General features: G+C 47.4%; 1 protein-coding gene and 1 long non-coding RNA gene across 7 annotated transcripts in view; one reads left to right on the top strand and one right to left on the bottom strand.

Moving 5' to 3' along the window:
- The window catches only part of LOC116845993 (histone-lysine N-methyltransferase PRDM16-like), a 77,807-nt gene extending 70,940 nt beyond the window's left edge, over positions 1-6,867 (bottom strand). Inside the window, exon 1 of the mRNA XM_032819297.1 lies at positions 5,424-6,867. Coding sequence (XP_032675188.1) covers positions 5,424-5,460 — 37 coding nt within the window. The 5' untranslated portion in view covers positions 5,461-6,867. The remainder of the gene's footprint in view (positions 1-5,423) is intronic.
- LOC116845994 overlaps positions 1-20,195 on the top strand; it is a 221,068-nt gene that overhangs the window by 191,333 nt on the left and 9,540 nt on the right. For all 6 annotated transcript variants that reach the window (XR_004378381.1, XR_004378382.1, XR_004378383.1 and 3 more), the window contains one exon: positions 19,912-20,080. This is a non-coding gene — a long non-coding RNA (uncharacterized LOC116845994). The remainder of the gene's footprint in view (positions 1-19,911; positions 20,081-20,195) is intronic.

The following is a 20,195-nucleotide window of genomic DNA, read 5'->3' on the forward strand; positions in this document are numbered from 1 at the left end:
GAGAGAGAGAGAGAGAGAGAGAGAGAGAGAGAGAGAGAGAATATCGGCTCGAAACGGTCTGCGAAAGGAGACGGTTGAGGGAAAGCGTGAAAGGGGAATTCAAGACGCGGAGGGATAATTGTTCCAAGCTTCCGTTGTCGAAGTTTGCGTAGCCACCCTTGGTTTTTCAAAGAAGCGTCGTGTTGGCATTCCGGTTCATGTTATTAGCATCGATCATACGCCCGACCTCGTGAACAAGTGTTTGAGCTATTCTTCCAGAAATATGTCACGCTAAATTGGAGTTTGACATCGACATCGTTGCGCGAATTGACGAATTCGCGACCGATCCAGTGTTTTATTCCTATCGAGATACCGGGGTCCATCGGATGCAGTGTCATTGTGACACTGACACGAAGACACCGCGACATATGAGAATTTAGAGAAAGGCAATCTTCTCTGTGGAAAGCGCATCGTCGTGTCTGTCATTATACCCGACTGTACGAGGCGATCGTACTCGCGATTGGCCGTACCTGCCAATAGTTGGTTTCAGCATTATTGACAGCAGGTCGCGTCGTAAAATATGAATACACGTTGCACCGAGCTGCCTGGCGTGCTTGTCACACACGACACAACGCGATTCGCGATAAAGTATTTAGGTGCCCGCCGCATACGTACGTGTGCGCTTTTGCCAATTAAAAGCCACGCCGGCGAAACGAAACGAGAGACAATCTGTGATCTGGCACAAGTGATATATCGTGCTATAATTCTTAATCGCGCAACGCGCAGCGACCCTCGGAGTTTCTTTAGTGCCAAACTTGCACAATGACAGCACCGTTGTCCCAAGTCGCAGAAGCGAATGCTTATTTACCGGACCCCCGACATTAAAATCGGATGTCGTTGAGAAATAAATCCGAGCGAGCAAACACTGCCAATAGGAGACGCTGCCAATTACCATCAAATCAATTCGCTAGAGAAGTCAAATATGATAAATATATAATAAAATGATTAAATTTGAAAAAAGGAAGAAAATCATTTCGCGCGAAGCAGTCAGGTATCCAAAGTTCGAGTTTCATCAACTTCCTACGCGGATCCGTCTCTGGCTGGCCGTCTCTCCAATCTGATTCATTTCCCTGCCTCCCCACCGCGATCGCTTCGTCTTCGATACGTCGACCGCGTACGTCGATATAATACGCCGTAAAAGTTCGTCCGTCGTAATAGAAAAGGAGAAGATATCGCACGGCTGTGACCAATTGATCGGCCGATCAATTGTTCCATCGCCCGCTGCTTGCTCGCGCTGCGAGCCCGACTCGAAGACTCGAGGCGACCTAATGCGCTCGCGTGACCATCGCATACGTTTCTACATGCAAAAACGCAGGTATGCGGTGGCAAATAGTTGAGATATTGTGTCACAATGTACACTGCGGCTATTGCGGTTCTCGTTATGCGGAGGTCTCCTATTCTTCTCATCGAGGGAAACTGTCGGCGCTCGAAAACGCTTGGACGCCGTCGTGCCAATTTCATAGACTGGCGGAGCCTCACGAACTGACTGATACCGGCAGGCAATCGTCCCGAAAATCAATCGCGTTGTTCGAGGCAAAAATCCTTCTTCGAGAGATTAATCGCCGATTAACTCCGACGATGGCTCTTTGCGATCGATCGATGCATCCATCAGCGCGGTCAATTAGATCCATTCCTCCTTATCGAGTCGTATACATGATTAAGATGAAGGAACACCGAACGATATAAACGGTATCGACCATTTCGCACGTTCTAAAGCATGCGATCGTATCGGGACGCAGCAGACGTTCTTAATCGGCCCGTTTAAGGGTAAGAACAGCGAGGACAGTAGGGGGCGAGAAAGAAGAGGAAGACGAGGAAAAAGCAGAAGAAGAGGTGGGATCCGCGGTAGCGGGAGTCTCCCGCAGAACGAGAATGGACTGACCTACCTTAGGATCATCCGATCTATTCATACTTCTTATTCAGTCGTGCTCTCTCTCAGGATGCGAGACAAAAGCGGCGATGAAACAGAACCCCCACCCTCTACTCCTCCCACGTACTCCGTGCGTTGTGTTTCTTTGGCTTTGTCTCCTCTCGGATACGACTTCCGGTACTGCGGCTAGACGCGACTCTCAATGGGATGATGCGTCTTTCAGACCCGCGGTAGTTGGATTCCATGATTATTCCTGCATGGATAGAGGCTCCTCTTCTTTCCGCTTCCTATCAGTTTCACGAGTTCCCTGTTTGTCTCAACGGCACAATGCGTCGCGTGCATCCCGAGGAAGGCAGAGGGCGGCATCAATCCCGCACGAGATAAATCTCGATGTTGAACGCAACTGGTATTTTTAACGTGTGCATTTTTGGATGCTCGTGCAAGAATGCCGAATTTTAAATATCGGTTCAAGATTAATTTAGAATCTATGAGGAACACATGCGGTTTTCATCTGTACGTCCCTAAGTTGTGCCTCCCTTCTCTCTTCTTTCCTCAAGTCTCGTCTCTTGTCTGTAAGATCGCTCCTGACGGAGGGTGAATTCGCGCACGGTTGAGCCATTGTCTCGGCGACTTGTGAGTCAAGCGTTAACGGATTTCGGGTTTTATAGATTACGAGATCCGTTGAGAGCACGTACTGTTAGACTGAACTGTCGAGCCGTTTATGGAAGGGAGTTTATTATAATCACGAACGCAGGTCGCTCGTTGTGCCGAGTTAACTCGCGATGATGACAAAGCGCGATGGTTACCGACGAAATATTGCAGCGACTAAATTAATCAGTCCGTAATTCATGAAAACAATTTTAGAACACTCCTTTTGTTCTCCCCTTTCTTTCTTTTTCCTTGCAATAGAACTGAAATCTGCAAAAAAAAAAATTCCCGACAACGGAAAAATATTAATATAATTTTAATCGTGCTGTATATTTTGTACTTATAAAACGCAAAATAACTGTATTTTGTAAAACACGTGAATAATTTTATTTCGATTTTGATACGAAAAAGAATACTACTTTTCTCTTCTTGAAGCTAGTCGTTCTAATGGCCGGGGAGAAGCAAGGTTAATAATAAATCCCGCGCAACAACACGCCAGAAATAAATGAAAGTCAATGGTTCGTACTAGAAGCGAGCTCAGTGTTTTCACTGTTTACGCCACACTGTCAATGTCCTTTTATCACGTTTGGAGAGAGAAAGAGAAGAAAGAAAATGTGCCGTTGTGGATCGATATATCGTTATACAGATTTATAACCATCCGTCGAAAATTCACTCTATATCGCCATTCATGATACAACAATAAATTAACGGCGCGGCAGCACACGTTGCGCGAGCGAATCTTTTGTAGACCAAGCGATGCTGCATTGTTAACCAACACACAAAGGAAGATCGATTCGCGGTTTTGTCGGACGAGCGCACGCGTTGAACATCCAATATTTACTTCCTCCCGAAATTTCATTTCTTTTTTCCGCCGAGGAAATTCAATTCTCGAACAGATAATATTACACGACGTTTTAACGTTTCAATGAAGCGTCGCGACGCGAGCGAAGGATGATTTTAAACGTGGTTTTTTAAGATGGAGAAGAGTAAAGTCCCATCGCCACCTGCGAAATGAAATCTTCATGATTGGAATTTACCGCGCTCGCGGAAAACTGTTCCGTCCAAACGGAAGAACATTGCAGAACGAGTTGAAAACATATCGTGTCGACCAAGTATGGGCGGGACTTTCGTTAGAGCGGAGGTGGAGTGGCAAGAGGAGACGAGCAGGGTGACTAGACAAGACAGGAAAAGAAAGAATGATATCGACCTTGTTGGTGCGCCAGCGCGAGAACCGCCTACTCTTCTTCCACATTATCCTCGTTGCGTCACCACCCGCGACATCACGGACAATGACATGTTCTGTCGTCGGCGATATCGTTATCGGTAATTCGACCAATCGGCTGGCCGCCAAGTCGCCGATGTTTCGAGTGGCGATTATTACACAAGGATAAGGCGATAGGCGCGACTACGAGCCATTGTCGATGAATTGTTATATTCTCCCGCGGCAATTTACGCAAAAGTTTCGATATCATACGACGAATTAATACATCGAAGATACAAGTGTCAATATTTTCGAACACGAAGAATCGTGTTGCATCAAGCACTTCCACTTACAAGTACGAAACGTTGATGTGACAGTAAACTTTAAAGTCACTCGCGAAAACGGTGTCCTAATGTCAGTAACAAATGTGCGCGTAGTGAAAATTATTTCTGAAACGTCAGAGACTCTTCATGGCTATCATAAATCTAAAGCAGTGGTGAGATTGATAAAAAGTTTAATTTGAGAGAAAAAAGAATTGTTGGCGCAATTACAACTACGACTGGGAGCAGCGGCGTATACCAGTCGTGCAAAAGTCGTTACACCGCGCTACTTTTAGCAATGTTTCCACAATGAGCAGAATAAGCTAATGTCGATAATAAAAAATTAAACGCAACATTATGTGTGCAGTGTTTGTCACGTGAGCGGTATGTCGAGAGCGAGACCTGTCGAACGATCGCGGGTAATATCGCGGAGACTTGGCCAAGACACAAGCTCGTTTTGCAACGGACGAAGTCTTGAAAATGAGTTTTATATAGTACTCATGCCGTGGTATGCTTTTATTGCCTCGTTAAATAAGTTCCGCGGAAAGACTCGTAATGTCTTCCGTTCTGGTATAGCAGTTTCCAGGAGCGCGCGATGGAATCGGGTTTCATTTCTTGATTCCCTTTATCGATCGCGAAGATTCGCGAGCGATTCCGTCTCGCATTCCCAGCGAGAATTGATAAATATTCAAATCAGACTGATATATTTTTGCAACTGTTATCGTCTTCTGTGTGCATCGGATAATTTTAAACGCTCTGTACGCAGGGAAAAATTAAAAACGCAGGGAGAAAATATGAAGAATTTATTAAAAATATGAAATTAAAATTGTTTGAACGAATAAATAATGTTACCTTTTTTTAAGAAAAATGCCATAATCATTTTTTGCCCGTGCATGGCGAGGAAATATGTCACACATTGTTCGCGGTGCATAAAGTTTATGTGAGAAATTAAAAACCGCGACATATTTCTTGAAAGCGTTCTAAACGCTTTCATTCGTCGAGCAATTTAGATAGTAATTACAATCTCCCCGCGCACACACTTCCCCATCTGTATTTTCAGCGTATAGCTAAAATCACAAAGCCTTATAGATGGCGGTAAACATGTGTAGGTGAATCGCGTTTGTGCCAAATGCATCAATTATTATTTTTATATAATTATTTTCCTCAGAAATGATAATGTAAAATTCCATTTCTCTCACTTCCTTTCATCCACCAATACAGATTTCTCAAAAGAGGTTTATATTGTAAGATAAGAAATTGTCTCGCTTAATTCGCACGTCGCGAATGGATTATTCAATACTCGTTGCCAATGATGAAACAAGGAAGGATACAATCGCTTACTCACCCTGTGCCAATCTTCTCGCCACCGGCTTGGATCTCATCGCTGCACGACGGGTGGCGAAGTCGAAAACAAAACACTAACCGTAAGAACGTCGCTGACGGTCCTCCGAGCCATGCGAGTTTATGCACCGAGTTTATTATCCTGTCGATCGGTTCACTGTCCACCCTTCCCACCCTCTGAGCTGTCCTGTCAACCGAAAGTGTCGCGAGATTCGCGCGACGGCAGTTTTCACTCGCCGAGATCGGTCGCAGCGAAAGTAGAGTCGCGAGGTAATCGCGGATTCCTAACCGGACACGTAGTCGGAGAATAGGCCGTGTCGCGAGCGACTTCCGGTACGGACCGCGACTGCTCGCGTTCTCCTCTCCTCCACTCCCACCCGCTTATCCGACGGCACGGTAAGAGAAAAGAGAGAAGCCGGTCGATTCGTCCGGCTGGGATCCTGACGCACGTCGGATCTGTCCTCCGACAGCGCGCGGAGGAGGCTTCTCCTGTCCTTCGCGTCTCCTCCTTCTCCACCACCTTGTCCTCCACCCTCGCGACCCTCTCTCCGCGCACCAGACTCTCCCCGCGAGTCCTCCTCCCCCGTGCAACTTCCTCTCGCTCTCTCTCTCTCTCTCTCTCTTTCTCTCTCGCCACCCTCCGTCGTTCTCCCGTTTTCCTCTCCTACGCCACCTCCGTCGTTACACCTCCTGCTCTTCCGCCCTCTTCTGCCTCCTCTTCATGTCGCTACCGGTACCACTACCACTGTCCGCGACACTACCACCGCCGCCGCGGCGGCGTCGACGGCGCCTCCTCCTCCACCTTCTCCTGGCCTTCCCCACCTGCGGAGTCGACCTGGTGGCTTCCCCACCACCTAGACGACCCGGCTTCGCTGTCCACCAATGATCAGCGGCTGTCTCTCCTCCGCGGTGTGTGAGCCATGCACACGGCAATTCTCGCGACCTCTCGCCTCTTCGCTCTCGGGCTTCTGTCCTACCTTGCCCTTCTGTCAGCCGCTCGTGCAGCCTCGGAGTCGTCGGAGACGGAGAGGATGCCTGAGTGAAGCCGAGAGCCCGACTTCCAATCTCGTACTCGTCAATAACGAGACGTTACCGCGCTCGATATTTCTTCGCGGATGCTTCGGCACCCGTACACACGCTGCTTCTCGTTCATACCTCCTGCATGAACATTGTCGCAATTTTCTCTTGTGGAACGTTTATAGATTTTGGCATGGACAAAACATACCACGACTTATCGATATTCCTCTATTCACGATGTCTCACAATGCGTACTTGGATATTTAATTAGCAGCAAAGATCTTCATTGATATGACTTCGGTTTCCTGCGATACGATGGGGGTGAAGAGCAATCTGGAAGTCCTTTTCAGTCTCGTTGAGCGCAATGAAAAATTCTGCTGTAGTTATTTGCTTGATATCGTTAATCTTCAGACGAGAGACATTAAAAAGTCGCGCTTTACAGATGTGCGATCATAACGTCCACAGTAGTCTGTACTGTTTAACGTATCATATACGCTTTGATTTCTCGATGTCCATGTAGTGTCGTATTTCGTTGCATCTCTTCTTACGTCTGCTCGAACGAGCAACAGCATCCGTTAAGAACAGGTGTTCGCGCGGTCTGTGCTCGCTCATTCGCTGACGATGCCGATTACCGATCCAAGCCTTCGTGTCCAGCCGCTATCGCGGCCGATTGCTGACGTACAGTCTGTACCGCTCCGATACGAAGTATTCACCACGTGCACAGATTGTAAACATTCTTGTTCGATGAATCTATCGCGGAGCTGAATTCTCATGTTTCCGGCTGCTGTGCCCGACAAATTTTACTGACGCTCTCGAAACGCCGTGATAATTAGCGTTTACTTTCGGACACGATAGAAATGTTTGTGCAATTACTTTTATAAGTTGTTGAAAAAGATCTTTTTTCCTATATAATAAGAGGAAATGAAACATTCGCGATAACAACTTCCACGTATGACACTCAACATATTAATGCTGACATCACGAATCACATTTTTCATTTTGCATATTATGTTGCGTTTTCTAATAAAGATATACTCACAGCGCACAACGTATGCGCGAATTCATTGAGCAAAGATCTGGTGTCGATTCGCGCGTGACAATAGTTTCATCATTTTGTATTTTCATGTGATCGGCCTCATGCTATGGCGCAATCAATAATTAAACCAATGGTTAAACCGTCAGCCTTGCAATTCCAAAGAAAATGCGGAAATTAAGCGTGACATACGCAGGGATGAGACGTAGGGGTGCTGCGCGATTTTTCTCAAATTCGCTGCAGCCTCACACCCGAGCGATTCTTCTAGTTGCCGTGTAATTTGCACGCGCGGCTCTCCACCGATGACAGTTACAACCACGCTGTCGGCGAACACGTGGCACAGCGGGCAGTATCGATTGATATCCCACTCGATGCCCGAAACGTCGTCGTGTTTACCGTCTGTGGCGCGAACGCGGCACTGATTTTACATCGTTCGCAACACCCGTCGCTTTTTACGCAGGTCCAGCGACATTCCCGTCGAAATTGTCATTGAACCCCGACCGACCACCCTTATATCGGTCAGGTCGACTGATGCCCGAGCCGCGCGATCCACAACGTCGGGCGAAACGTACAGTTTGAACAGGTGGGGTACGTTCAGGAGAGAGATCGGGGAAACTGGTCGAGTGGAGGTCGCGGCGCGACGACGTCGAACCTCGACGGGCAACTCGCTTCACGCCAGCACTTCGACTTTACATTTCTGGGTGCGTTTGCTCGACTAAGCGTCCCTCCTCTCCGTCTTCGTCGCACCTGAACTCGACCTCCGACCCCACGAACGGCCACGTTCAGCGCGAAACGCGCCCGCGCACCCTTCCGGGCGCAGCTCCGCCCTGCTCCTTCGTCCTTTCGTACCCAGGATCGGCTGCTCCTCATCCCACCTTTTTTATTTCCTTTCGCTTCATCCCGCCGTGTCGGCGCGATCGGACGAGACAGCTTGTTCCGGCGAGACAGAACTCTCATCGTTTACGGTAAACGTCTCTCTCGCGTATACGCGCGTGTATAATGTTCAATGAATATTTCATCAATCGATCGTGAATGTCTCTAATAAATAATAAGCGACGATATCCATTCGACGCGTGATTGCAGGTAATAATACAGCTGCTCTTATGGCGGTTCTTGCAAATTGAGACAATGCAGAATTTCGCACGGAATTCGCAATAATGAGCGCTACAGACTGCGGCAAGCTCGCTGGTGAAATTTGCCGCCCGAAAGGGACAAGAATAGCCGAAACGCGCCGCTGCATCATTCTCCCGCTATAATTACGCGCGTATGATCGCGCGTACGAGCCTTTCGAATCGTAAGGACTCGTTATTTTAACGAGAACTGGCGACTCTCTTATTGTCGGCCGGTTCTCGCTGCCCTCCGGTTCTTGGCTCTTGTGGCGTGCGCGCAGTGCAGAAATATCGCGGCGAATACGCGACGCGCGGGCCGCCGCCGGTGTGTGCGGCCACGCGTTTATTTTCATCCTGGAAAATCGTAAAAGACCGCCGCCGTCGCGCGCGCCGGCCGCGTCTCGCGTCGTCGTCGAGGAAACGACGAACACGAGCGGCGGCTTCGAGGGGTTACGGTTATCGCCGCGACTCGTTGCTCTGCCAGATCAAAGGATCCAATCGCGCAGCTCGTTCGCGCCAATTCTATTTCCGCGCGCGGGATTCCACCGAAAAAACATTAGAAACATCGAGAAATTCGAACGAGTTTCGTTGGATTATCGGAAACGCGACTAAGAATTGTCGTTGATAGATACACGGACGAATTCGCACGATTCGAGCGAAATCGGCACGAATCTAGCACGAGGATATTTTCCGTTAAGATTCGAATGTGTCAGACTCGCTCTCGAACGGTAACAGCGGCGGCAGCAGTAGTTCGTCACGCGGAAACGTTCCATTCCAATACGGAATCAGTAGCGAGACAAATGATATTTATTACGTACGGTCGGACTCGCTTCTTTAGATCGTCGATCGGTGATTCGCGACGGATTAATCGAGGCCACCCGCTCGAGCCCCGCTCGGAGCCTCGCCGTGTCATTGCGATTCATTAAACGAATCATAAATTCTGTCCCTCTTAAATTTCAAGTGACTTGCTCTCAAATTATTACAGGGTGTCTGACAATTTCCTACGGAGTATGCGGATGGGACACATCAGTCTGAACAAAAAAGTCGTCTCCCAGCATTTTTCAAGCAATCACGTAAAATTTCGAGATATTAATGAAGAAAGATTGGCGAATCAGAAAAATGCTAGAGGACATTTTTATTGAAATTAATGTGTTCTGCCTGCACACCATGGCCCCGCAGCGAATTAGTCGGACACCCCATATATGTATAGAGGGAGAATCGCGGCACGAATGACGCGTGAATAAAGAATCTCAAAATCAGAATCAATTACGGAAACTTTCGACTGCGCCGATTTTATTATTTTTTTTCCCGCACGTTTTTCTCGCCCACCTTCCAATCACGCGTATGAGCACGCACAATCAAATCGCCCCGCCGTTCATCGGCGATCCCCGACATGTATTTTCACCTTCGCTCCAGTTCGGAGCGTTTATTCTCCGCAGCCGCACGGCCGCCGAGACCATTTCGCATACTCTCATCCAGCGTCCGCGCTCCTCCTCTTGCGACATCATTTTTCTCTCCATTCCATGGTCCGCCTCTCCTTCTCTTCCTCTCGGTCACCTCTCGCGTCACCTCTTTTCTCCGCGGGACTCTCTTTGTTTCCCGCTGCACGTGCTCCACCCGCGCCATGGTGCACGGGTGAAAAACACGAGCGAAGAGAAGGAGAAAGAAAGGGGCCGAGTGCGAGCGAGAGAGCGGAGTATAAAAAAGGCGTAAAAAAAGGAGAGAGAGAAAGACAGAGCGAGAGAGGGAGGACCAGGTGGGAGGAGGATATGTGTGACTTCATAAGGCATCCATATTCAAATGGATATAGTATTGCGTGTGCGTGCTGGTCGCGTTATGCATTCGGCCGACGAGAGGCAGGTGTTGGTCGTTGGTGTTGGTGAGGGTCAGCTCACGCGCGTACGCGATCGCGTATCCGTGTATGCGTATCTGCGTGCGGCGAGAACGCGCGCACGTTCTATGCGCGAATTGAATACGTGCTTGTCAGTGGCGTAGGAACGGCGGTGAGTCTCGATCGTTGATAAGTATCGACACAGAACCAGAGCGAGGTGAAGCGTCCGCGGATTTATTAAAGACTTTCGACGTGCGCGTACGGAAGCAATATGAGCGTCGTCCGACGAGAAATGGCGTAACGATCGCCTATTGGCCGATGACATTGTTACATAATTAATGCTGAATAATTAACAGCGACAACGCGAGCGACGAATATTCCGCGTAGCTTGCGAGCGATGTTTACGTGGAAAATGAGAGAATTCGGGCGAGCGTGCAGTCCGAGAAATAATTTTGCCGAACGTAGATGTTCGTGATCTCGCTCTAATCCGACGATAACGCGTTCCGCTCGGCCGAGACGCCGATTTCTCGAGATCAAAGATTTCGCGGAACGTGACATGCGGCCCTGCTGCGTTGTGTGTACTCAGTATATTCAATTAATCTCCCTCCTGACGAGCCCTCCCAGCGTGGACTTTACGACCTCCATGGCGAAGAAAGGGCTCGAAGAGCGCACCGCGATCCGGGCGCGAGCTTTCTGTCACGTTTAGCGCACAAAAGATAGCCTCGCGCGAGTGTTATTCTCGGAAATAAAAACACGCGGATGTGTACGCGCGAATCATACGTGAAATTATATTCCTCGAAGCTCCTTTGGTCGCGTCCTTTAGTTAATTTCTCACACGCGAAGCCATGTTGCGCTCTCAGTTATTTTACAGCTCGACGAAAAATTGTAACGTAATAAATAAACAAAACTGACTCGAGACCTCGGTGGGTCTACTGACGAAAAAACAGTATCGAAAATCCCGTTTTCACATGGACATTGGGCTCGTACGGAAGAAGCGTATGATTCGATTTTGGTCAAGGACCACTGAAATGACGAATGGAAGGACCAGTTCTCGGAGTAGTCCCGCACGACCACTGAGCCGTCGATCTCGATATTACCGTGCAGAAGGAGAGAAAGAAGGTCGATTCGGCCACTTCCGTGAGAAGGAGCGAGATCGAGCTGCGGAGGGACGGAGGGAATACGCCGTTAACGGATGACGTATATTAGGGATACTCTGGTCGAGTAGGGTACCCAAGGATCCAGGACCCTCCCTGTCCTTTCGCTGGCTATAAAAACCACTCGCCTTCCTTCTCGACCCTTAGCTAAAAGGCCAATCCGCTCTACCACTCTTATCGATCCGCAAGAAACGCGCGTTCGGCTACTCTTTGACTCGCGGACTCTCACCGAAGACTCCTCTCTATCAATCCACCTTCGTCGACGACTCACGTCTTGCCGGCCCGCGCGAACTCTCGCGTCCTCGTCACCTCGATGTCCCGATCCGTTCCCGCGCGAATAGTTTCTGAATCCGTCCACGCGACTCTATGTGCGCGGCGATCCTTAAATCTGCAAATTTGTCACTCCCGCGCGATTTACGGAGCACATATTCGCTGCTACATTTACACCGTGTGTATGATGCCGAAGTGGACGTCTTTTTTTCGCCGCGCGAGCATGCTCTCTCCTTCTGCTGCTAATCGATACCGCTTGAGACATTACCCGACGAAGATTGCACGAGACTTTACAGCGCCTTTTACATCCCTTCCCCCGTTCCCCCGTGCCCGTTACCTCACGTACGACTTCGCGGAAGCATGAAATGCTCGAGCGGTTGGCCATTGTTCTCATGCTTAAAAGTTTTTAAGTCCGCTCGCCGATAATCGCTAAATGCGGGCTACTCCAAATATTTATCGGCACCGTTCGAGAAATATTTGTCGACAAACGTACGGCGCCGTATCGCAATCGCGTTACCGAAAATTTGCATCCACCTAAACAATGCCTAATGCACCGTTAGTACGGCATTAAATTGGAGAATAATACCGTCGTGCGCGCATACCGTACGCGATTATCTGGAAAGCATCTATGAATAAGAAGAATGAGCTTTTATTCTTAACATATATTAACATAGGGTGCTCGGAGCTACGGACTCGTAACTGTTTTCTTCCTTTTTTCCCTTCTTATTTTTATTCGAGTGCGTGTGGCGCGACTGTGCTGATCGTTGTCGGGATAAACCAGTGACTAGAAGAAGATGAATTGGATCAAATTTAACTCCTCGTAATAACGTGGTGGTAATAATTGCTCGGAAAGCGACAGCTGCAACTTGCAGTCTTCGGTCTCGTTTCACGGTCATTGCGGCTGTAGATACGATCGCTCAAGTTATTGATATTCGCGTGCAAATTTAATTTCACTCCATGGACTCTAGTCACTGATTTTAATTAACACAAATAACCCATCTTTTTATTTTCTTTCTTTTCAAACGACTTTAAACGACAAACTCTCGCAATCTTAAAAGCTTGAAGAATGTAAGCGGGATGGACTTGTAGTTTTATGCAGTAAATTTTACGAAGGCGAAAATATACTAATGACTTTATTAGGGTCTTGTTCTCGACTCGGCTCAACAAGGTGTGCACCGCACACGTTTAAGACTGACGGTCCTAAGGAAGAATAAACTGGACGTAGTTAGTTTTATTGGACGCGCGAGCGTTTCTATTCCGAAGAACACATAAACGCGAGCGGCTTACACGTCGTGCGAGCTGCATATTTTCCATCGGCGATGGCAGCGCGCGCGCGAGAAGGCAAGACAGAGGGGGAGCGTGAGGGTGGACTGAAAGGGTGGCGGAGAATTGCGACGGCGGTAGGAGGGCGCGAGGGAGGAAAAGAGAGAGAAAGAGAGAGAGAGAGAGAGAGAGAGTCAGAAGGAGGAGGGAGAGCGAAGCATGTCGTGCAGCCTATATCTAAGACGGTCGCATGTCATATCAGCAGTCATCGGACTGGGATATAGGTATGTCTGTATAATGCCGCGATAGTACCTCGCCGGTGCCCCTGTGTGTATATTACGGGGATTTAGCCCCGAGAGGCCTCGCATGCTCGGAGACTGATGTGACCACGGAGACCGCCTCGTTGAGACATGCGAGCCGCCTTGTACGCGCAACCCTTGTCGCCTTCCGAGATCCGAGTGCAAAAAAATATCAGAGACGCGTTCCTGATCGCGGGCGAATAACCGCGGTTTAATCGGTCGGAACTTGCGGAAACGAACGGCCGATCGGCGGACACGCGGACGGCAGGTCGCATTCCGCGGAAGCGAAACTCGATCGGCGGTGATCCGCGGGGATATTTCTCGCGCATACTTCATTTATATCTATAATGCCTGATAATGCCCGCGGTGACCGAGATCCCGGGCGACGGCATGCAAGCGAGTTACTTTATAAAAGGCAATTCCGCGTCGCGGGGTTTGCGCGATGGATTTTTTTTTTTTTTATTTCCCGCCTTCTCGGAAATCGCTTCTGATTTTCCGTTGATAACCATTAATTTTCAGCGTCCGGAGCGTAAGTGTTTGTGTGTGTATGATGTAAAAAGAGAAATTACTGGATGTCGATTAGAGGCAGAAATACATATGCAAGTTTACGCCTCGCGAAATAATGAAATATTCTTTGTATTCGGCGTAGGAGAGAGAAATTATAGCGGGATATTACATGCAATTATAAATAAATTAGGGGATAATTGAGCCCCGAGCGTGCGACGTGAAGAAGACATTATGCAAATGCGTAGATCGTATTCGGCGATACACGTGGAGGTATCGGCGGTGATTTCTGTGTGATTCCTTTTCGGATCCCGTGCGGACCCGTTGATGTCCTCGTTAACATATCTGATTGTTCAATAAGCACGAGGATATACGTCGCGGATATTTGCTGCGATGTATATGAATGAGGTAGCGTGTATCAGCGATGAAAATAAAAAAAAGAGAGAAGAAAAGTAGGTTGCCCGGTTAAATACACCGCGCGAAGATTAAAAACTTCTGATGTTTCGTATTTAAATTAACTTGTTATCCCGGATCCTTGAACGTTACTATAAAATCGAGCAAAATTTTGTAAGACCGGCCGATTAGGCACCTCGTTAGATATGCATTAGTACACGGTCTCCTAACCATACCCACTTCACTCGAGCTCGTCGCGAGCGAGCGTCACGGATGCACACAGAAAAAAATATTTTACTGCTAAAAAAAGTGATCATTCAATTTACTTCCCTTTTTTCTGAATAATGACCGTTTTCAGCAAAGAATTTCCTTGACAATGACCTCAAAATACGCTTATCACAAATTTAAGAAAAGCTTATTATCAATGTATTCAAAAGAAAAATTTATTCTTTTTACAAGAATATGATAAAACTCTATTCCAGAAAAAGCTGATTCAACTCTTTGTAACGAGCAAGTCGAATTTGTTTCAATGTAAAATATTCTTGATTAAAATACTAAACTTACTAGGAGTCAGAATGTATTTTGAGTAAATTTGATGCTTGTGATGAACTTATGATAGATTCGCGAATATGTAAACCTACAAAATACTTGAAACAAGTAACTTGAATATAGTATGCATTTTTCTGCGTGTACATTCGCGTTGTGCGATATTATTGCGGGAATACACAAAAGCAGCGGTGGTCGACAGTCATATTCAAAAGGCAATAATTCCGTCAGCGAGAAATTAGTTATATTGTAACTAATCATCACGATGTGGAGCATTGACATAGTACTAAACCGAAATGTATCTCGTACACGGAAGACAAATGGCGTAGGTATTAATTTAAAGCAAAGCACAGGTTAAGCAACGACTAAAGGGTGCTCATGCGACCTTAGTCGTCATGCATTTATAACTAGCCCCGGGGAGATCGGATAAACAAGGGTGATAAGCTCGATGGCTTATCTTTTTACACGAACGTATATATCAAACATAATCACTGGCCATTCTGGATTTATTTCCATCTGGGCGTCTTCGCGTGAAGAATTTCTAATCGACATTAGTCCCAATTACAGGCGAATAAAGTATGTTCGTGCGAGCAAATAATTTGCGCGATCGCCGGATTAATCGACGTTCGGCGTGCGGATCGCTCGAACGTCTCGCGGCCGACCAACGACACAGGCCGCGGACATTCTCGCTCATTCCGTGGCGCGCAAATTATGCGCGTTCAATAAGGTGGACAAAGAACCATGGCGTGACTTCCGTGTTTCAGGTCAGGACAATATATTTCGTCATTATATTATTACGTGGCCGAGTAAAAGGCATCGCGTATTTATCGCCCGAACGTTACTTTTATCGAGCGAGACACACGACCACGAGGACACACGAGTGTATATCCGTTAATGACCAGGTAAAGATTTATCGTAACGACCACGCAAAATCTCCGCTCCATGGCGCGTCCGCGGCATATGCCACCGTGTCACATCAATTTGTACAGACGTGCCTGCTGGCATCTGGCATGGACGGACGAGCTCGAACAAAATGGGCATCGCTATGCGATATGATGATTATTTTAATCTTACTTTGTGCGTCGCGCAAAATTGGCCATTCCTTTCGGCGGCAAGTCGCGGGAAGATCTTTGCGATGATCTGGTCTCTCCGTTCATTCTCCAGGAGTATACATCTGGAACAGAAATGCCGTGTGGGGCGTGTTAATAATACAAGTGTAACGTTGTGGAGGAATATTAATCTCTTCAGTAGTAAAATGACTGCGCGACTCTTTTTTTCTATACAAGCACGATTTTTTTCTTTTTATTATCATTTTTTTTAAGATCTTCAGGATTTCTTTCCTTTTTATTGCTACTTTCTTTGAAGAGAATTTTGAGAAATGGAATATAAAATATATATAATTTGTATTTGCCATGAGTTAAAAGAAATATAATAGTTTAAATAAATCAAAATGAATTTAATATTTTATATCGCGAAACTTTTCCGAGCACACCACTCTTCTCTTAAGGGATTAATAATCATTCAAATATCCACTCGCCCTCACACGCGCAAGCGCGATAATTTTTATAAAATACTGCCAGAGCACGATGAATCGAAGCTGGCCGTGTTCTCGTGTGCGTTCGGTCAACGATTAGACTGGCACAACGTATCCGGTCGATCGTTACTCCTTTTTTTGTCATATAAACAGACTGTCGAGAGCACGGAGTCGCTCACGCGTGTGTGCGCGGGCGCGCGCACACGCATACGTGCAGATCAGGTGTACATGTGGGTGTGCGCGTGTTCGTAAGTGGGTTTGGGTAACGAAAAGTCAAGCGTGGGTCGAGTGCGCGAGTGTATCATAGAGTGAGCATTCGAGCGGAAAAACGCAACTAAACGCGAGTAATTGGAAGGCCAAGGGAGAGGTAGGTTTCGACTCGCACTAGGTTTGTCGACACCCTCGCCTCATCAGGGACGAACCCGTGCTTATTACTTTGCTCGAATATTTCGCTAATTCTTAATAAGTCGTTTAAAAAACGCACGATTATTTTGCGCACGATTATTTCTCAAGGTTTTATCGATCGATGAACTCGCGCCGGAGAATATTGATAAATGCACACGGAGACGCGCAGACATCTCGCGAGATATCTCATTGCTCACTCGACGTCGCGAGCAATTTCCCCTTGATATGTGCTGCCCTGTTGAGAAGGCGCTTAAAACTCGAGAAAAACAAGAGAAGAGTTTCATATCAAACTTTCTCACATGTTCCAGTTTTGCTCGAGAAGCAGTCGTCGTTAACGCGTTTCCGATCATTTTTCCTGCGGTGGTGGAAGCAAAACAAATTATCATGCACATCCAAATGTGCATATATGTTTGAATAATTAGGAGCGACACGGGCGCGCAAAGTTTCCACGTGAACACAACTCTGATTTGATACGCGTTTCCTTTTGGAATTTCGAAGTAAAAATTAAATTTTTTATTATTTATTGCAGATCGTGTTTCGTGTTGTTACCCGATAGCGCACCGGGGGGGGGCAATAAATCCAACAAAGAGCACCCTTGTTCTTTGAGGAGCGTCCACGCAGGATAATAAAACAGAACGTTTCGAGTTTCATTGCGTCTGTTTTCAAAACAATATTTGATCCTTCGAACACTTGTCATTATCATAAGTATCACGGATCTTTCGTTATGCCGGGCGGTCGGTCGTAAAAAGTATTCGCTCGTCAATCTCTTTCGGTCAGTTTCCAGGCGATACTGGGAAAAGAGGTTTCGTGGCATCTCGTAAAAAGATTGTGCGCGACGTCTCGTCAAATTGAAAATTTACACCGACGCATGATAAGTTACGACGGAGTTAACATTTCAATCGATATTTTTCGTTGTATATTCGTAAAGAGAAAATAATTTTTATATCTAATTTTATTTCTCTCTCTCTCTCTCTCTCTCTCTCTCTCTCTCTCTTTCTAATTCCGAATCATTAAAGAAAATAATAAAACACGCTGTTTTTCTTACAAGCTCTGAAAATTTTAAATTCGTTGAAAATCGCTGCTGTCTATATGGTTATTGTTTTAAAAGAATACTGGAACGGAAGGGCAAGACAATCCTGACTCTCATAATCGAATTTGTAAACCGGAATCGGCGCACTCCCTCAGCACTATCGCCGGGGGTTGTTATTCGCGGAGCTGTACACAGAGGCGAAAGAGAGTGAGATGGAGCGGGAAGTGATTTAAGACGGTCTCTCGCCCCTCTGCCACCCTCTCGCCTCCACCTTCGAGGCTTCCATCTACCCTCGTCCCTTCACCCGCGCCTCTCTGTCTCATCCCTAGTCCATGCATCGTCCCCGAGGAGAGGCAGCAGGGGGTTGCTTCGCGGCTGCCGCTGGCTTTTCGTTGCGGTCTGCGTGGGGGATGTTTCCTTCCCTTGTGAACATATCCGTACATTCCCGACCCCACTTCCACCCCCTTCATCCCTCGCTCGCCTCGTTGCAACCGTCTGCCTCTTTCTCCCGTGAAGCGTAGCATATTACCGGTATGGCGGTGCCTTCAGCTCAGTCAATGTAAACCCTCGAAGGCATTTGCTGATTCAAATTAATCACAACCGGGCTAGCCACCCCTCTACGCCCGTTCTCCGTCTATTCTGTTTCGCGAGCATCGACGAGCCCGCCAACCGAAGCAAACGTCTTTAATCACTCGTCTTGCTATGTCTATGTTGTTTCATGAGAAACTCGTAAATAGATGTTTCTCATAAATTTAATAAAAATTACAAAGTTCACTTCTACGGTGATGAGCTTAATGTTTGCTGTGTGATCACGAAAATGCTAAATTCGTTAGGAGTACGAGACATTTGTTGCAGGAAAGAAAATTATTATTTCAATGAATTTATCACACAGAAATCTACATATGATTTACTTCTATTGCAAATATTTCAAAGACTTCGAGAAACGTATCGACATTATGGTTGTAACCGCGATTATATTTTAAATCCACAATTTTTGTCGGCGTTGCGAACAATACGCGCGTGTACGCCGTCGTCAACTACCATTAAGGATCGATCGAACAAAAGACGCGTCGGAATCTGATGGAATCATTTTCCCCCCGACGTCGACGTTTAAACGAGGGAACGAAAAGACGCGGTGCCCGTCACCGGAGGAACAGGGATTCGAGGAAGAGCGCGAAAGGGAGGAAAGGTAGAAAGCACGTTTTTCATCCCCATGACACGACTACCGGTGGCCTGCTAGATTTTCGTCGCGCTGCAGCGCCCCTTTCGCAGAGCTGGAAAGTATAGAAAGACAAAAAGGAGAAGGCGGAGGGTTGGCGGTGGCGGAGGGGAGCGCGAGTCCGACGAGAGTGCTCTTTAGAATTAGAGCAGAGCAAGCCTCCGCGCCTCTCCTTCTCGGCTGTGGTCTCCCTCTCTCTTTCTCTCTCTCCACCGTTTCACCGGCTTCCTCTCCGTCTTTCCTCCTCTCTTCTCCTCTGCTCGATGAATCCGCGAGGCGTCTCATCACGCAACATTACCCACGGTGCTCCGCGACTCCCAGTTTCTCTCCACCCTCTTTCCCCCGTCATCCCTCTGCATCACGGCGTTCACCCCCTATGCCCGCCCACCCAAGCCATCCCGCGGCCTCCGTCGGCAGCCCTTGCATCCCGGCCACGCAACATTAAGCCCACTCCTCCGTATTTTTCCTCGAATTCTATGGAGTCTCTCCGGAGCGGCTGCTTTTTATTTTTCGAATGTGGCGAACGTTGCCGATATATTGAACTCACAGCAAGATCGCGTCGTCCTCGACACTCGGCTCTATATGGATCCAGTTTCCGACAGAGAAAATGAATATCGACCTCGCGATGTCGTCTCAGATGTGACGTACTACGTATGTTATGGAAACACGCGTCTAATGTACAGACCTTTTTACCTTCAAATTAGAAAACTAGAAACTCTGATTTTTTCTCCAATAGATAATTATATCATCCAAATTATCGAGAACGTGTGTACAGAGAGAAGGAGCGATATAATAATATACATATATTTAATTTAAACATCCTCCTATTCTTTTTCCTCTTCTCCCACACATGTGTATCGCTAACCTCGTGATTTCTATTTTCAGTTTCAGAGAATCGATGGTGTAATGCGGAGCGAGAAGCGGAGAACGCGAAGAAGGATGGAAGCGCGGAAGAGCAGCCAGAAGCTAGGGTGCCCTCTGAAGGGTGCTGCTACCATGAGATGAGGGAGGAAAGAGAAGAGAGCAACGAGAGAGCGCGGAGAGTGGGAAAGAGGTCTCGTCTCCCTGTCTCTATTGATCCTCCGAGGAGGAGCCGCGCGCACCTCGTCTTCCACCCCACCTCAGCACTCTCTCTCTCTCTCTCTCTCTCTCTCTCTCTCTCTCTCTCT

Source organism: Odontomachus brunneus, unplaced genomic scaffold (assembly GCF_010583005.1).
Source record: "Odontomachus brunneus isolate Ranch 3 - 2012 unplaced genomic scaffold, Obru_v1 Obru_scaffold_059, whole genome shotgun sequence".
Lineage (NCBI taxonomy): Eukaryota > Metazoa > Arthropoda > Insecta > Hymenoptera > Formicidae > Odontomachus > Odontomachus brunneus.